Source organism: Caretta caretta, chromosome 12, assembly GCF_965140235.1.
Source record: "Caretta caretta isolate rCarCar2 chromosome 12, rCarCar1.hap1, whole genome shotgun sequence".
NCBI lineage: Eukaryota > Metazoa > Chordata > Testudines > Cheloniidae > Caretta > Caretta caretta.
In genome coordinates, this window is record NC_134217.1 from 1,446,672 (window position 1) to 1,462,680 (window position 16,009).

At 49.5% G+C, this 16,009-nt stretch overlaps 1 protein-coding gene across 3 annotated transcripts in view; it reads right to left on the reverse strand.

The window, feature by feature from the left end:
• The window catches only part of ZNRF1 (zinc and ring finger 1), a 105,078-nt gene that overhangs the window by 24,775 nt on the left and 64,294 nt on the right, over nucleotides 1–16,009 (reverse strand). The window contains exons 2-3 of one of the 3 annotated variants that reach the window (XM_048817107.2): nucleotides 8,007–8,102; nucleotides 4,793–6,167 (exon numbers count right to left, since the gene is read on the reverse strand). The exons of 1 other annotated variant lie outside the window; for it this stretch is intronic. In XM_048817107.2, the coding sequence (XP_048673064.1) occupies nucleotides 6,052–6,167; nucleotides 8,007–8,102 (212 nt within the window). In that variant the 3' untranslated portion in view covers nucleotides 4,793–6,051. Of the gene's footprint in view, nucleotides 1–4,792; nucleotides 6,168–8,006; nucleotides 8,103–16,009 lie in introns of those variants that run through there. One more of the 3 variants, XM_048817106.2, reaches the window with a different exon arrangement.

A 16,009-nucleotide genomic window follows, 5' to 3' on the forward strand; every position in this document is an offset into this window, starting at 1 on the left:
AGCTTTTGACATGGTCTCCCACAGTATTCTTGTCAGCAAGTTAAGGAAGTATGGGCTGGATGAATGCACTATAAGGTGGGTAGAAAGCTGGCTAGATTGTCGGGCTCAACGGGTAGTGATCAATGGCTCCATGTCTAGTTGGCAGCCGGTGTCAAGTGGAGTGCCCCAAGGGTCGGTCCTGGGGCCGGTTTTGTTCAATATCTTCATAAATGATCTGGAGGATGGTGTGGATTGCACTCTCAGCAAATTTGCGGATGATACTAAACTGGGAGGAGTGGTAGATACGCTGGAGGGGAGGGATAGGATACAGAGGGACCTAGACAAATTGGAGGATTGGGCAAAAGAAATCTGATCAGGTTCAATAAGGATAAGTGCAGGGTCCTGCACTTAGGATGGAAGAATCCAATGCACCGCTACAGACTAGGAACCGAATGGCTAGGCAGCAGTTCTGCGGAAAAGGACCTAGGGGTGATAGTGGACGAGAAGCTGGATATGAGTCAGCAGTGTGCCCTTGTTGCCAAGAAGGCCAATGGCATTTTGGGATGTATAAGTAGGGGCATAGCGAGCAGATCGAGGGACGTGATCGTTCCCCTCTATTTGACATTGGTGAGGCCTCATCTGGAGTAGTGTGTCCAGTTTTGGGCCCCACACTACAAGAAGGATGTGGATAAATTGGAGAGAGTCCAGCGAAGGGCAACAAAAATGATTAGGGGTCTGGAACACATGACTTATGAGGAGAGGCTGAGGGAGCTGGGATTGTTTAGCCTGCAGAAGAGAAGAATGAGGGGGGATTTGATAGCTGCTTTCAACTACCTGAAAGGGGGTCCAAAGAGGATGGCTCTAGACTGTTCTCAATGGTAGCAGATGACAGAACGAGGAGTAATGGTCTCAAGTTGCAGTGGGGGAGGTTTAGATTGGATATTAGGAAAAACTTTTTCACTAAGAGGGTGGTGAAACGCTGGAATGCGTTACCTAGGGAGGTGGTGGAATCTCCTTCCTTAGAGGTTTTTAAGGTCAGGCTTGACAAAGCCCTGGCTGGGATGATTTAACTGGGAATTGGTCCTGCTTCGAGCAGGGGGTTGGACTAGATGACCTTCAGGGGTCCCTTCCAACCCTGATATTCTATGATTCTATGAATAGCTAAGCGGCGGGGGGAGGGGTGAAGGGATCATCTCAGAGAATAGCCACGCGGTGCAGTGAGGTGCGGGGTGCTGCACATCCACCTGAAAACTGCAGCCCCTCCTTTTAAATGTGAAACCCAACCGGCATTGCTTGCTATGGGACAGGATGGAACTGCAATTTGAAACCATTCCCACATGTTATGAAGGTGTAAGATGCCAACCCCGCGTACCAAAAGGCTTACCATGGCTGCCTGGAAACCGAATTCTGCGGCCCAGCTGTTTGTGATGAGTCACCATACTGGCAGGCGCTCAATATAAAAGGCAAAATGCGACCTTGTACCTAAAACACATGTGCTGTCTGCTCTGAATTGCTTGATTCACTGTGAAAGAGTCTCCCTTGTGTTCTCAGAAATGTATCATCTTAAATTTTACTCTCCCTTTTTATCTTCCCCCAGGTGCAAATGTTTCTATGCTCCCCCTAACCCTAACCCAACCGCCTGTCCTCCTCCCCAAGTTCCATATCCTCCTGACCCAGACACCCAAGAATGCGGTGGGGGAGGCTCTCGGCACCCAGCCATTCCACTCCAGAGGATGGCCCAAGCAACAGAAGACTGTCATTCAAACAGCTTTTGACACGGTCTCCCACAGTATTCTTGCCAGTAAGTTAAAGAAGTATGGGCTGGATGAATGGACTATAAGGTGGATAGAAAGTTGGCTAGATTGTCGGGCTCAACGGGTAGTGATCAATGGCTCCATGTCTAGTTGGCAGTCGGTCTCAAGTGGAGTGCCCCAAGGGTCGGTCCTTGGGCTGGTTTTCTTCAATGTCTTTATTAATGATCTGGAGGATGGTGTGGATTGCACCCTCAGCAAGTTTGCAGATGACATTAAACTGGGAGGAGTGGTAGATACCCTAGAGGGTAGGGATAGGATACAGAGGGACCTAGACAAATTAGAGGATTGGGCCAAAAATCTGATGAGGTTCAACAAGGACAAGTACAGAGTCCTGTACTTAGGACGGAAGAATCCAATGCACCGCTACAGACTAGGGACCGAATGGCTCGGCAGCAGTTCTGCAGAAAAGGACCTAGGGGTTACAGTGGACGAGAAGCTGGATATGAGTCAACAGTGTGCCCTTGCTGCCAAGAAGGCCAATGGCATTTTGGGATGTATATGTAGGGATACTGCCAGCAGATCGAGGGACATGATCGTCCCTCTCTATTTGACACTGGTGAGGCCTCATCTGGAGTACTGTGTCCAGTTTTGGGCCCCACACTACAAGAAAGATGCGGAAAAATTGGAAAGAGTCTAGTGGAGTACAACAAAAATGATGAGGGGACTGGAACACATGACTTATGAGGAGAGGCTGAGGGAACTGGGATTGTTTAGTCTGCGGAAGAGAAGTATGAGGGGGGATTTGATAGCTGCTTTCAACTACCTGAAAGGGGGTTCCAAAGATTCATAGATATTTAGGTCAGAAGGGACCGTTATGATCATCTAGTCTGACCTCCTGCACAACGCAAGCCACAGAATTTCACCCACCACTCCTGCAAAAAACCTCACACCTATGTCTGTGCTATTGAAGTCCTCAAATCGTAAAGACTTCAAGGAGCAGAGAATCCTCCAGCAAGTGACACGTGCCCCATGCTACAGAGAAAGGTGAAAAACCTTCAGGGCCTCTTCCAATCTGCCCTGGAGGAAAATTCCTTCCTGACCCCAAATATGGCAATCAGCTAAACCCTGAGCATATGGGCAAGATTCATCAGCCAGATACCACAGAAAAACTCTTTCCTGGGTAACTCAGATCCCACCCCATCTAATAGACCATCACAGGCCATTGGGCCTATTTACCATGAATATTTAATTACCAAAACCATGTTATCCCATCATACCATCTCCTCCATAAACTTATCGAGTTTAATCTTAAAGCCAGATAGATCTTTTGCCCCCACTGCTTCCCTTGGAAGGCTATTCCAAAACTTCACTTCTCTGATGGTTAGAAACCTTCATCTAATTTCTAGTCTAAATTTCCTGGTGACCACTTTATATCCATTTGTTCTTGTGTCCACATTGGTACTGAGCTTAAATAATTCCTCTCCCTCTCCAGTATTTATCCCTCTGATATATTTAGAGAGAGCAATCATATCTCCCCTCAACCTTCTTTTAGTTAGGCTAAACAAGCCAAGCTCCTTGAGTCTCCTTTCATAAGACAAGTTTTCCATTCCTCGGATCATCCCAGTAGCCCTTCTCTGTACCTGTTCCAGTTTGAATTCATCCTTCTTAAACATGGGAGACCAGAATTGCACACAGTATTCCAGGTGAAGTCTCACCAGGGCCTTGTATAACGGTACTAAAACCTCCTTATCCCTACTAGAAATACCTCTCCTGATGCATCCCAAGACCGCATTAGCTTTTTTCACGGCCGTATCACATTGGCGGCTCATAGTCATCCTATGATCAACCAATACTCCAAGGTCCTTCTCCTCCTCCGTTACTTCTAATTGGTGCATCCCTAGCTTATAACTAAAATTCTTGTTATTAATCCCTAAATGCATGACCTTACACTTCTCACTATTAAATTTCATCCTATTACTATTACTCCAGTTTACGAGGTCATCCAGATCCTTCTGCAGGATATCCCTGTCTTTCTCTAAATTAGCAATACCTCCCAGCTTTGTATCATCCGCAAACTTTATTAGCACATTCCCGCTTTTTGTGCCAAGGTCAGTAATAAAAAGATTAAATAAGATTGGTCCCAGAACCAATCCTTGAGGAACTTGACTGGTAACCTCCCTCCAGCCTGACAGTTCACCTTTCAGTAGGACCCGTTGTAGTCTCCCCTTTAACCAATTCCTTATCCACCTTTCAATTTTCCTACTGATCCCCATCTTATCCAATTTAACTAATAATTCCCCATGTGGCACGGTATCAAACGCCTTACTGAAATCTAGGTAAATTAGATCCACTGTGTTTCCTTTGTCTAAAAAATCTGTTACTTTCTCAAAGAAGGAGATCAGGTTGGTTTGGCACGATCTACCTTTTGTAAAACCATGTTTTGTATTTTGTCCCATTTACCATTGACTTCAATGTCCTTAACTGCCTTCTCCTTCAAAATTTTTTCCAAGACCTTGCATACTACAGATGTCAAACTAACAGGCCTATAATTACCCAGATCACTTTTTTTCCCTTTCTTAAAAATAGGAACTATGTCAGCAATTCTCCAATCATACGGTATAACCCCTGAGTTAGGGGATGGATCTAGACTGTTCTCAGTGGTAGCTGATGACAGAACAAGGAGTAATGGTCTCAAGCTGCAGTGAGGGAGGTTTAGGTTGGATATTAGGAAAAACTTTTTCACTAGGAGGGTGCTGAAATACTGGAATGTGTTACCTAGGGAGGTGGTGGAATCTCCTTCCTTAGATATTTTTAAGGTCAGGCTTGACAAAACCCTGGCTGGGATGATTTAGTTGCGGATTGGTCCTGCTTTGAGCAGGGGGTTGGACTAGATGACCTCCTGAGGTCCCTTCCAACCCTGATATTCTATGATTCTATGATTTGTAGTGTGGCTACAATAAGCAATGTGGCCTTGTCCTTCCCTCCTCCCGCACCCTACCCCACCCGGCCGACCTTGTCAGTTATCTCACTTTTTTTTTTAATAAAGAAAGAATGCGTGGTTTCAAAACAATAGTTACTTTATTTCCTTTGCCAGCTGTGATCGAAGGGGGGAGAGTGGTTGGCTTACAAGAAATTAAAATCAACAAAGGGGGCGGGTTTGCAGCAAGGAGAAACACACACAACTGTCACGAAACTGGTTTTCAAAGCCTCTCTGATGCGCAGCGCGCCTAGCTGTGCTCTTCTAATCGCCCTGGTGTCTGGCTGCTCAAAATCAGCCACCAGACAATTTGCCTCAGCCTCCCACCTGGCCATAAACGTCTCCCCCTTACTCTCACAGATATTATGGAGCACACAGCAAGCAGCAATAACAATGGGAATGTTGGTTACGCTGAGCTCTCACCTAGTCAGCAAACAGTGCCAGCGAGCTTTTAAACGTCCAAAGGCACATTCTACCACTATTTTGCACTAGATCAGCCTATAGTTGAACTGCTCTTTACTACTGTCCAAGCTGCCTGTGTACGGCTTCATGAGCCATAGAAGCAAGGGGTAGGCTGGGTCCCCAAGGATAACTATTGGCATTTCAACATCCCCAATGGTAATTTTCTGGTCTGGGAAGTAAGTCCCTTCTTGCAACTGCTCAAACTGCCTGGAGTTCCTAAAGATGCGAGCGTCATGCACCTTTCCCAGCCATCTCACGTTGATGTTGGTGAAACGTCCCTTGTGATCCACCAGTGCTTGCAGCACCATTGAGAAGCACCCCTTGCGGTTTACGTTCTGGTTGGCAAGGTGGTCCGGTCCCAAGATAGGGATATGCGTTCCGTCTATCGCCCCACCACAGTTAAGTAACCCCATTGCAGCAAAGCCATCCAGTATGACCTGCACATTTCCTAGAGTCACTACCCTTGATTGCAGAACGTCAGTGATTGCCCTGGCTACTTGAATCACAGCAGCCCCCACAGTAGACTTGCCCACTCCAAATTGATTCCTGACTGACTGGTAGCAGTCAGAAATTGCAAGCTTCCACAGGGCTATCGCCACTCACTTCTCAACTGTCAGGGCAGCTCTCATCTTGGTATTCCTGCGCTTCAGGGCAGGGGAAAGCAACTCACAAAGTTCAAGGAAAGTGGCCTTACGCATGCGAAAGTTTCACAGCCACTGTGAATCATCCCAATCCTGCAACACTATGCGATCCCACCAGTCTGTGCTTGTTTGCCGGGCCCAGAATCGGCGTTCCACTGTATCAACCAGCCCCACTGCCGCCATGATGTCCCAATTGCCACAGCCCATGCTTTCAGGAACGTCTGTGTCCATGAACCGATCAGTCGTCCTCGTGCTGGCGCCTCTTAGCCCGGTTCTGCACATCCTCCAGGATAATGCGCGAGGTGTTTACAGTGCTCACAACAGCAGTGGTGAGCTGAGCGGGCTCCATGCTTGCTGTGGTACGGCGTCCACACGGGTAACCCAGGAAAAAAGGCGCAAAACGATTGTCTGCCGTTGCTTTCACGGAGGGAGGGAGGGAGGAGCGACTGAAGACATGTACCCAAAACCACCTGCGACAATGTTTTTGCCCCATCAGGCATTGGGAGCGTAACCCAGAATTCCAATGGGCAGCAGAGACTGCGGGAACTGTGGGATAGCTACCCATAGTGCACCACTCTGTAAGTTGATGCTAGCCATGGTATTGAGGACACACTCCGCTGACTTAATGCGCTTAGTGGGGACATACACAATTGACTGTATAAAATCGATTTCTAAGAATCAACTTCTACAAAATCAACCTAATCTTGTAGTGTAGACATACCCCTAGTTTTGTGAGATCTCTTTGTAGCTCTTCGCAGTCTGCCTGGGACTTAACTATCTTGAGTAGTTTTGTGTCTGCAAATTTTGCCACCTCACTGTTTACTGCTTTCTCCAGATCATTTCTGAATATGTTCAATTGGACTGGGCCCAGTACAGACCCATGGGGGACACCACTATTTACCTCTCTCCATTCTGAAAAATGACTATTTATTCCCTACCCTTTGTTCCCTATCTTTTAACCAGTTACCAATCCATGAGAACACCCTTCCTCTTATCCCATGACTGCTTATTTTGCTTAAGAGCCTTTGGTGAGGGACCTTGCCAAAGGTTTTCTGAAAATCTAAATACACTATATCTACTGGATCCCCCTTGTCCACATGCTTGTTGACCCCGTCAAAGAATTCTAGTAGACTGGTGAGGCATGATTTCCCTTTACAAAACCCATCTTGACTATTTCCCAGGAAGTGGGTTACCTGGACCACTAGATCCTACCACCAGCCACACAGTGTCTTGGCTGCGTAACCAAGTTAGGCCAATCAGTTCCCATCCCCAGTGTTCAATTCTTCACTGATCAAGTCACTGGGAGAAATGAAGTGACCCCAGAGTGCCCTGGGGGCACTCCCGCCCCACAAATGCTCTGAAGGAAATGCACATAGCCCACCCTCCCCAGACACTACACTTCAGGGTTTCTGCTCCCAGCACAGCCTATGTCTCGGGCTGCCCCATCTTCTCCCCACACACTCCTCCACCCCACTCCCACCTGGCAAGACAAAGCTCTGCACAGTGCAAGCCAACAGGGTTGATCCTCAGCCCCCAGCCCCACACGTGTGACCCAGCTAGCTGCCCCCTTTCCCCCCCACTGGGGTAGTTTTGAGAAGAGCCAAGTAGGGCTGGATGGGGGCTGTGTGGGGAAGGGTGTTACACCTAACAAGGGGGTGGAGAGCAGAGGCCTGGGCACACAGGACCAATAGCTGGTTGGCCACTCCCAGCTGAAGAACACAAGTGTGATGGGAAGTCCCTGAGCTGGAAGCAAAGCAGGGGGGAAGGGCATGGCCGAGACGGGGCAGCTCCTGTATCCAAAGGGTGGAAAGAAGCAAGAGCCCTGGATAAGCTGGGGGTGGGGCTAACTCATAGCCCAGGAGAGCATTTATCTGGACATGCTTGACAAAGCCCTGGCTGGGATGATTTAGCTGGGATTTGGTCCTGCTTCGAGCAGGGGGTTGGACTAGATGACCTTCTGGGGTCCCTTCCAACCCTTATATTCTATGATTCTATGCTTCCCCGAGGCAAGCCAGCTAAAGCTGACCCCTCCAAGCCTGACAGTTGGGCCCTCTCCTGGAGGGACGCAGCACGTCTACCTGCGATGAGGCTTTTCTCCGTGTCCTGGGCTGAGCTGCCTAGCAAACCCTGTGATGTTTACTGGCCCTCCCTAGGGCTCACGAGCCAGCTGCTGCACACAAAGGGAGCCCTTACCGTTGTAGGAGAGGCGGGGCTTGCTCAGACACATGATAAAGTGCATTTCCATCTCGTCAGAAGCCACAGATTTGGAGCAAATGGGGCACTTGAAACCTGGAAAGAAGCAGAGGGAACCACGATTAGACAACATGCACCCCAACCCCACAAGGGAGCCGGGCCGCAGGCTCGCTGCTGCCAGACGGCAGGCCCTGGCATGAAGTAACCAGCCTGCTCCAAGCAGACAGCCAACACTGCCCAGGTGTTAACAGAGGCTCTTACCAGGAGCGAAGACACTCCTTGCTCAGTACCTAGAACTCTGCTAGCGCACTGTGCCCAGTCCACTGCTGCTCCCCGCATGACGCACAGGCCAGAACACGCCTGCCAGCCACGGGAAATGCAAATGCATTCTGTGCATATTCTGTGCCACGGCTAACGCAGGCAGGACAGAGGAAGAGACCCCACACCGGGGTCCCACACCACCTAGAGCCCGACCACCCAACGAACACGGCTATTGGCCAGTTCACTTCCCTAGCGAGCACTGCCCACAGCTTTCTCCAGACTAGGTTTAGAGTAATGGAGCTCCCACCTTTCCCAGTAGGGCTCGGTCAGAAAGAGCCCGTGCTGGAAGCTCAGATTCCCCCCTCTGAATTTCACCCCACTCTAATGCAGTCTTAGAACTTCTGTTAGTAAGTAAGTAACCTAGCTAGAAATGCGTTAGATTTCCGTCTGATTAATGGCTGGTAAAATAAGCTGTGCTGGATGGAATGTATATTCCTGCTTTTGTGTCTTTTTGTAACTTAAGGGATTCTCTATGTTTTGAATCCGATTACCCCTGTAAGGTATTTACCATCCTGATTTTACAGAGGTGATTCTTTTACCTTTTCTTTAATTAAAATTCTTCTTTTAAGAACCTGATTGATTTTTCATTGTTCTTAAGATACAAGGGTTTGGGTCTGTGTTCACCTGTACAAACTGCTGAGGATTTTGATCAAGCCTTCCCCAGGAAAGGGGGGATAGGGCTGGGGGGGGGGATATTTTGGGGTAGACGTCTCCAAGTGGGCTCTTTCCCTGGTGTGTGTTTAACACGCTTGGTGGTGGCAGCATACGATTCAAGGACAAGGCAAAGTTTGTACCTTGGGGAAGTTTTTAACCTAAGCTGGTAAGAGTAAGGTCCCCACATCTGTACCCTAGAGTTCAGAGTGGGGAAGGAACCCTGACATTCACTATGCTGCACTTCGTGCTCTCAGCGCCTAGCCGCCTGGGATCCCAAGTCCCTTTTTTGCTGGCATTCCTGTTCCCTCTTACTCAGTGGAGAGGGGAGCTGCTTCCCACAAAGACATGGTTTGTACCCTGATACCACTGGGCAAACCCACAGTGTTTCACAAACCTCAGCAGACACCTTGGTGGTTTTATCCCATCTGTACATGGAGGTAATCTCAGACAGACAGAGAGAAAGTGACTTGCCTAAAGTCAACCAGTCTGCCACAGGATAGGGGTCCTGGGTTCCAACTGCCACCTAAATCTGCCTCAATTCAGCACTGGAATTATATGGTGGCCACATAGAGACATGCTTCTAACATGTCCCCCAGACACACAGTGTGACATAGGCATGTGTGTGTCCTTTTAGGAATCTGAGAGAGCACTGGGAGGAGTAGCAGCCTAAGATGAAAGAGTCAACCCAAGCCCCAGGTGGCAGGCAAAGGGGGCCAACAGGCAAGTGAACTCTGCTCAAAATGATCCAGCCCTGCAAAGGACACCTCCTAGCTCTCACAGACCCCATCTCTGATAGCACCCGATGTAACAGAGCTCTCAGCCTGCTTGATCTGGTTCTGATTGCTGGAGCCCTGAACAATCCCCATGGGTCTGTGAGGGGGTGTTGGGGGGGGGGGGGAAGCAACTCAACACAATTCTAGAGACAGCCTGCCTGTTTACAAACACCTCAGCACAAAGGTCACAGCCAGCCATGGCCCAGGCTTTGATTAACAGGCCAGCTAGCACAGTGTTCACAGAGCTCCCAGCAATGGGACTGGTCCCAGCAGAAACAGAGAAAGAGAGCAGGCAATGAACAAGGTCTGCAGTGAGAGCTAACTCTGGCAAATGGAAACAACAAGTCTCTGCAGGAAGGGCAGGACAGAGATAGTGACCCCACTTTGATGGGAAAGCCTGTCCAATACCAGCCCCTAGGGGCCATCTCTCCTTCAGTGGTAGCGGCTCTGCAGCTGGCCTGAGATGCTGATGAGGGTCCCATTGCTGGGTAGGCCCCAGCACAGCACAAATCTGAAGGGCTGTGGAACTGGCTGGGTCAAGGAGTTGATATGATGCTGTACAGTCCAACATCTAGGCTGCCCTGCCTGTCCAGATTAGGTCAGCAGCGATGGAGGAGTTTTTGGAGGGTTGTTCAGGGCCTGTGGAGTTCAGGGCCAGTTCTTAGCACAACAGGAGTCCAAAGGCCACTTTTGCTTCGGGGGTGGGGGGCTCAGCAGGAGGTGTGGGGACAGTAACTCCCTCCTCCATCAACCAGTCGGTCCCATCAGCCCAAGGCTGTAGCCTTGTCAAGCAGCCCAGGACTAGAGAGTCTATCAAGCCCCACACCAAGTGAAATCGGGGGCTTCCAGCCACTTGCAAGGCTTTGCAAGTTCCTGACACATTTTGCTCAGAACAAGCACGCCCCTGTGTCATGGTGTGAGTTACCACTTCACAGTTAGGGCTCTGAGCTTCTCCTCATGTAACAAGTGATCAGCAGACTCCCTGGTGCAAAGCTTCTGCAGGCTGAGTTCTTGCAGACATCGGCTTAACAATTCCCCTAGAGCTTTCCTGGGAAACCACAAAGTGGGTTTTAGCTCACGAAAGCTTATGCCCAAATAAATCTGTTAGTCTCTAAGGTGCCACAAGTACTCCTAGAATTTTGAAAGTTCACTCTTGTCTGGCCCATTGTTTCAAACAGTCTTTTGAGGCTCAGAATACTTCCCAGAGTTTACATTAGACATGGCTGCCCCCTAAGGACGTTACACAGTCCCACAACAATACATAACCATTTGCATTTTGAACACACTGAACTCCTAAAATACTTAAACTTAATTATTTTAAGGTTTGTCCAGGAAATTGCCATCTCTGTCACAATCTACCTGCTTGCAGTGTTGCTGCATTGGTCCCAGGATAAGAGAGACAAGGCGGATGAGGATCTTTACCAACAGAAGCTGTCCCAGTAAAAGAGACAAACTTGAGTGCCACAGACCTCTCCTTCTGGTCTGAGGAAGGTACTCCGAGTGTCACAGCTAAATACAAGGCGGAACAGATTGTTAAGCATAAGGAGTTAACGTGTTGCAAGAGACCATTCCAACTGAAGTGAGCTATTAACACCTCTGCAGGATAAAGGAGAGTTACTGGGTTACAGGCCCTTGTAATGAGAGATAAAACCACCCTCTCTGTGAGTCCATGATTTTTGGTATCCACCAGAGTTATGAATTTCAGCTCTCAGGTTCACCTTCTGAAGGTGCTGGGAAGGTTCCTTTGAGGAGGAAGACTGAGAGGTCAGATATGGAGCAATTGTTTTGTGGTGTTTGTGTCTTATTTTTCTGCGAGACTTCATTCGCGTGCACAGCGCACATTTCTGCACAGCTTTGTTCGAGCGCACATCATTCTGATTTCACCCACCTAGTTGATACACTGGGTGAGGTACACCATGTGTTGTGATAGGCATGCGTAGGACCCCTGAAAGGCATGTTGTGGGGAGTGTTGATCATCATAGCAGTGGAGAGGACACTGCAGGCTTTGCATCTGTTCAGCTGGTGTGTCGTGGTCTGTGGGAAGCTTGCTTCTGATGAGCTTGGCGAGGTTGTTTGGGAAAGGTTTCTTCCAGGATGTGGTCACTGTCAAGCGTGGGCTGTAATTGTTTCATGATACCCTGCAGAGATACTGGCTTTATGTCTCAGTAGCACAACTGGTAACCCATAACTCTCCTTTAAGGTGTTTCTTGCAACATGTGTTAATTCCTTATACTTCGGCATTGGTGAGACCTCATCTGGAGTAGTGTCCAGTTTTGGGCCCCACACTACAAGAAGGATGTGGAAAAATTGGAAAGAGTCCAGCGGAGGGCAACAAAAATAATTAGGGGGCTGGAGCACATGACTTATGAGGAGAGGCTGAGGGAACTGGGATTGTTTAGTCTGCAGAAGAGAAGAATGAGGAGGGATTTGATAGCTGCTTTCAACTACCTGAAAGGGGGTTCCAAAGAGGATGGCTCTAGACTGTTCTCAGTGGTAGCAGATGACAGAACAAGGAGTAATGGTCTCAAGTTGCAGTGGGGGAGATTTAGGTTGGATATTAGGAAAAACTTTTTCACTATGAGTGTGGTGAAATAGTGGAATGCATTACCTAGGGAGGTGGTGGAATCTCCTTCCCTAGGAGTTTTTAAGGTGAGGCTTGACAAAGCCCTGGCTGGGATGACTGAGTTGGGGATTGGTGCTGCTTTGAGCAGGGGGTTGCACTAGATGTCCTCCTGAGGTCCCTTCCAACCCTGATATTCTAGGATTCTATGATTCAATAAAAGATATTACCTCACAATCTACATGGAAAGTTAGTATGCTGCAAACCAGTGTGTGAACATACAGTGCCCTACCCAACCTGCACGCCCTGAAAGCCCCGTGCAGACCCTGCTGCCGTACCCCGAAAGCTCCCTACTGTACTTCAGTGTACTCCCGTTCAAACAGCAGGACATCAAAGTACACTTTTAGCACACAGCCCCAGGGTCCACGCAGCCAGTTAGCCTGTGGCAAGCCAGTGCACTGTATGTTCACACCCTGGCTTGCCACGCACTAACTCTAAGGGCTTGGATACACTTGCGAGTTAGAGCGCAATAAAGGAGCCCCGGGCAAACTAGTTCACTACCTGTCCACACTGGCAAGGCAAGTAGAGAGCTCTGACTCCGCGGCTACAATGCTGTTGATACCCCACCTCGGCAAGCGGAATAACGTTTTGTGCACCCCCGCTGGAGCGCCGCGGCACCAGTGTGGACGCCCTGGTCCTATAGTGTGCTCTGATTGGCCTCCGGAAGTGTCCCACAATACCTGTGCTAGCCACTCTCGTCATCACTTTGAACTCTATTGCCCTGCCCTCAGGTGACCAACTGTCAGACCCGCTCTTTAAATTCTCAGGGAATCTGGAAAATCCCCTTCCTGTTTGCTCAGCCAGGCGTGAAGTGCTCTCAGCACATCTTTCCAGGTGACCATGCCTCCGCACGCCAGGCGATCCCAAGTATGGAACAATGGCGAGGTGCTGGACCTCATCAGTGTTTGGGGGAAGGAAGCTGTCCAGTCTCAGCTGCGCTCCAGCCGCAGGAATTACAATATCTTTGGGCAGATATCAAGGGACATGATGGAAAGGGGCCACGACTGGGATGCACCACAGTGCAGGGTTAAAGTGAAGGAGCTGCAGAATACCTACCACAAAGCCCAGGAGGCTAACAGCTGCTCCGGTGCTGCCCCCGCAACCTGCCGTTTCTACAAAGAGCTGGACGCAAAACTTGGGGGTGACCCCACCTCCACTCCGAGTACCACCATAGACACTTCAGAGCCCAGTTTAACAAGGCAGGAGGAGGAGCAGCAGCAAAGCAGGAGTGAGGGTGCTCCGGCAGAGGAAGACACCCCGGAATCCCTAGATGCATGCAGCCAGGAGCTGTTCTCAAGCCAGGAGGAAGGGAGCCAGTCGCGACGGCCAGTGCTTGGGGAAGGACAAACACCACAGGAGGTTCCTGGTATGTGGCTTTTATTTTGGGAAGGAAGTTATTCGGTGCGGGCTCTTGGGGTGAGGAGGGTTAGGGCTGCATGCATGCCTCGATATGGAATAGGGCGTTGATGTGCTCTCTCACATCGCGGTAATCGGCCTCAGTGATCCCTTCAAAGGTCTCATCCAGAACGTGGGCAATGCGCTTGCACGGGTTTCTCGGGAGAGCCACTGTGGTCCTGACCCAGTCAGGCTAACCTGTCAGCGCCACTGTGCCATGAGGGGCGGGGGGACCATTGCTGCACACAGGCAAGCTGCATATGGGCCAGGGTGGAAGCCACATGGCAGTAGAAGACCCTCCCTTGCTTCCCTGGTCACCCTCAGCAGCAAAATATCTTCCAGGACAGACTCCTGTGGAAAATGTGGGGACAGTGTTAAGCATAGGGGCCCTCTGCCGCTGTTGGCTCTCCCCAAGGCACAGAACCCCAGAGGACAGTACAGCCGTGAAACAATCAGTCACACTTGACCCTGTGCTTACTCACCATTTTGGGGCTCCTGTGTGTTACGTGCACGCGCTTTGGCACAGACAAATTATGCTATTGTGTAGACTGTGCTTGCCCTTAAGTACAGGGGAATCATTGCTCTGTCTGTTGTAAACAATGCTGCCTCTGTTAAGTGTTGCATTTTGCCTTTACAGATGCAACTGTGAGATCTCAGCTGTCTGTGTTATCACCAGCTGAAAGACTCCAAAGAATCAGAAAGAGGCCACATAAAAGCAAGGAAGACCTGTTGCATGAAGTAATGCAGCATTCGAGAAATGAAAATTGAAAAGTGCAGGAGTGGCGGAACAGTGAAAGTAAGATCCACCAGCAGAATGAGGTGTGCCGGCACAAAAGCACGGTGCTCCGGCAGCAAAGCACGGATCAGCTGATAGGCATAATGGAGCGCCAGGTGGACTTGATCCAGGCACTTGTAGCCATGTAGGCGGAGCACTACCATGCCTGCCCCCCCCCCCCCAGCCCTTGTCCCAAAACTCTTTCCCTTGTGCCCCCATGTCACCTCCAACCCACTTTCCCCAACATCCGGGTTCTTACCGCCACCAGCTGCCTGCACCTGTAGCTTCACCACCCAGCCCTGCAAACTGTGACCGTTATTCATTGCACTCAACCCTCATCACCATGCATTTTAGCCAGCCAGAAGTGCAGCACTCATTGCACAGCACTCCAGACAGGAAGGCTGAGTATGATAACAGGGCATACACAAATCTGTGATTGTACCATTCCCCATCCCACCACCTTGCCCTTTGTGTTTCCCAAGCAGTTGTGTTTCTTTTCAACAAATGCATTTTTTTTTCCTTCTTCAGTAAATGGCTTTTTTGGCTTTGAAAACATTCTTTATTATTGCTCTAAGTAAAAGATACTTTAGCCCAGGAAAGAAACAGGCACTGCAAGTCAGCGTAGCAACACAGATTCCTACTAACATTGGAACCACAGCAATTCCCTCCCGTGCAGGGCACCAGAAATTACCGGTTCCTTTAAGCCTCAAATTGCTCCCTCAAGGCATCCCTAATCCTGGCAGCCCTGCTCTCTGACCGTTCAAATTCAGCCTCCAGGTGTAGAACCTCCGAGTTCCATGCCTGAGTGAATCTTTCACCCTTCCCTTCACAAATGTTATGGAGGGTACATCCCTGCGGATATAACCACGGGGATGTTCTCATCAGCCAGGTCCAACTTCCCATACAGAGAGCGCCAGAGGCTCTTTAAACAGCCAAAAGCACACTCCACAGTCATTCTGTGCCGACTCAGCCTGTCGTTGAACCGCTCCTTGCTGCTGTCAAGGCTCCCTGTGTAGGGTTTCATGAGCCATGGCATTAAAGGGTAAGTGGAGTCTCCAAGGATCACAATGGGCATTTCGACTTCTCCTATGGTGATCTTCTGATCTGGGGGAAAAGAGTCCCAGCTTGCAGGTTCCTGAACAGGTCAGTGTTCTGAAAGATGCATGCGTCACGGACCTTTCCAGGCCAGCCTGTGTTAATGTCAATGAAACGTCCACGGTGATCCACAAGCGCCTGGAGAACCATCAAGAAATACCCCTTCTGATTAACATACTCAGAGGCTACATGGGCTGGTGCCAGAATTGGAATATGTGTCCCATCTATCGCCCCTCCGCAGTTAGGGAAACCCATTTGTGCAAAGCCAGCCACAGTGTCATGCACCTTACCCAGAGTTACGGTTCTTCTGAGCAGGATGAGATTAATGGGCCTGCAAACTTGCATCAACACGATTCCAACGGTCAACTTC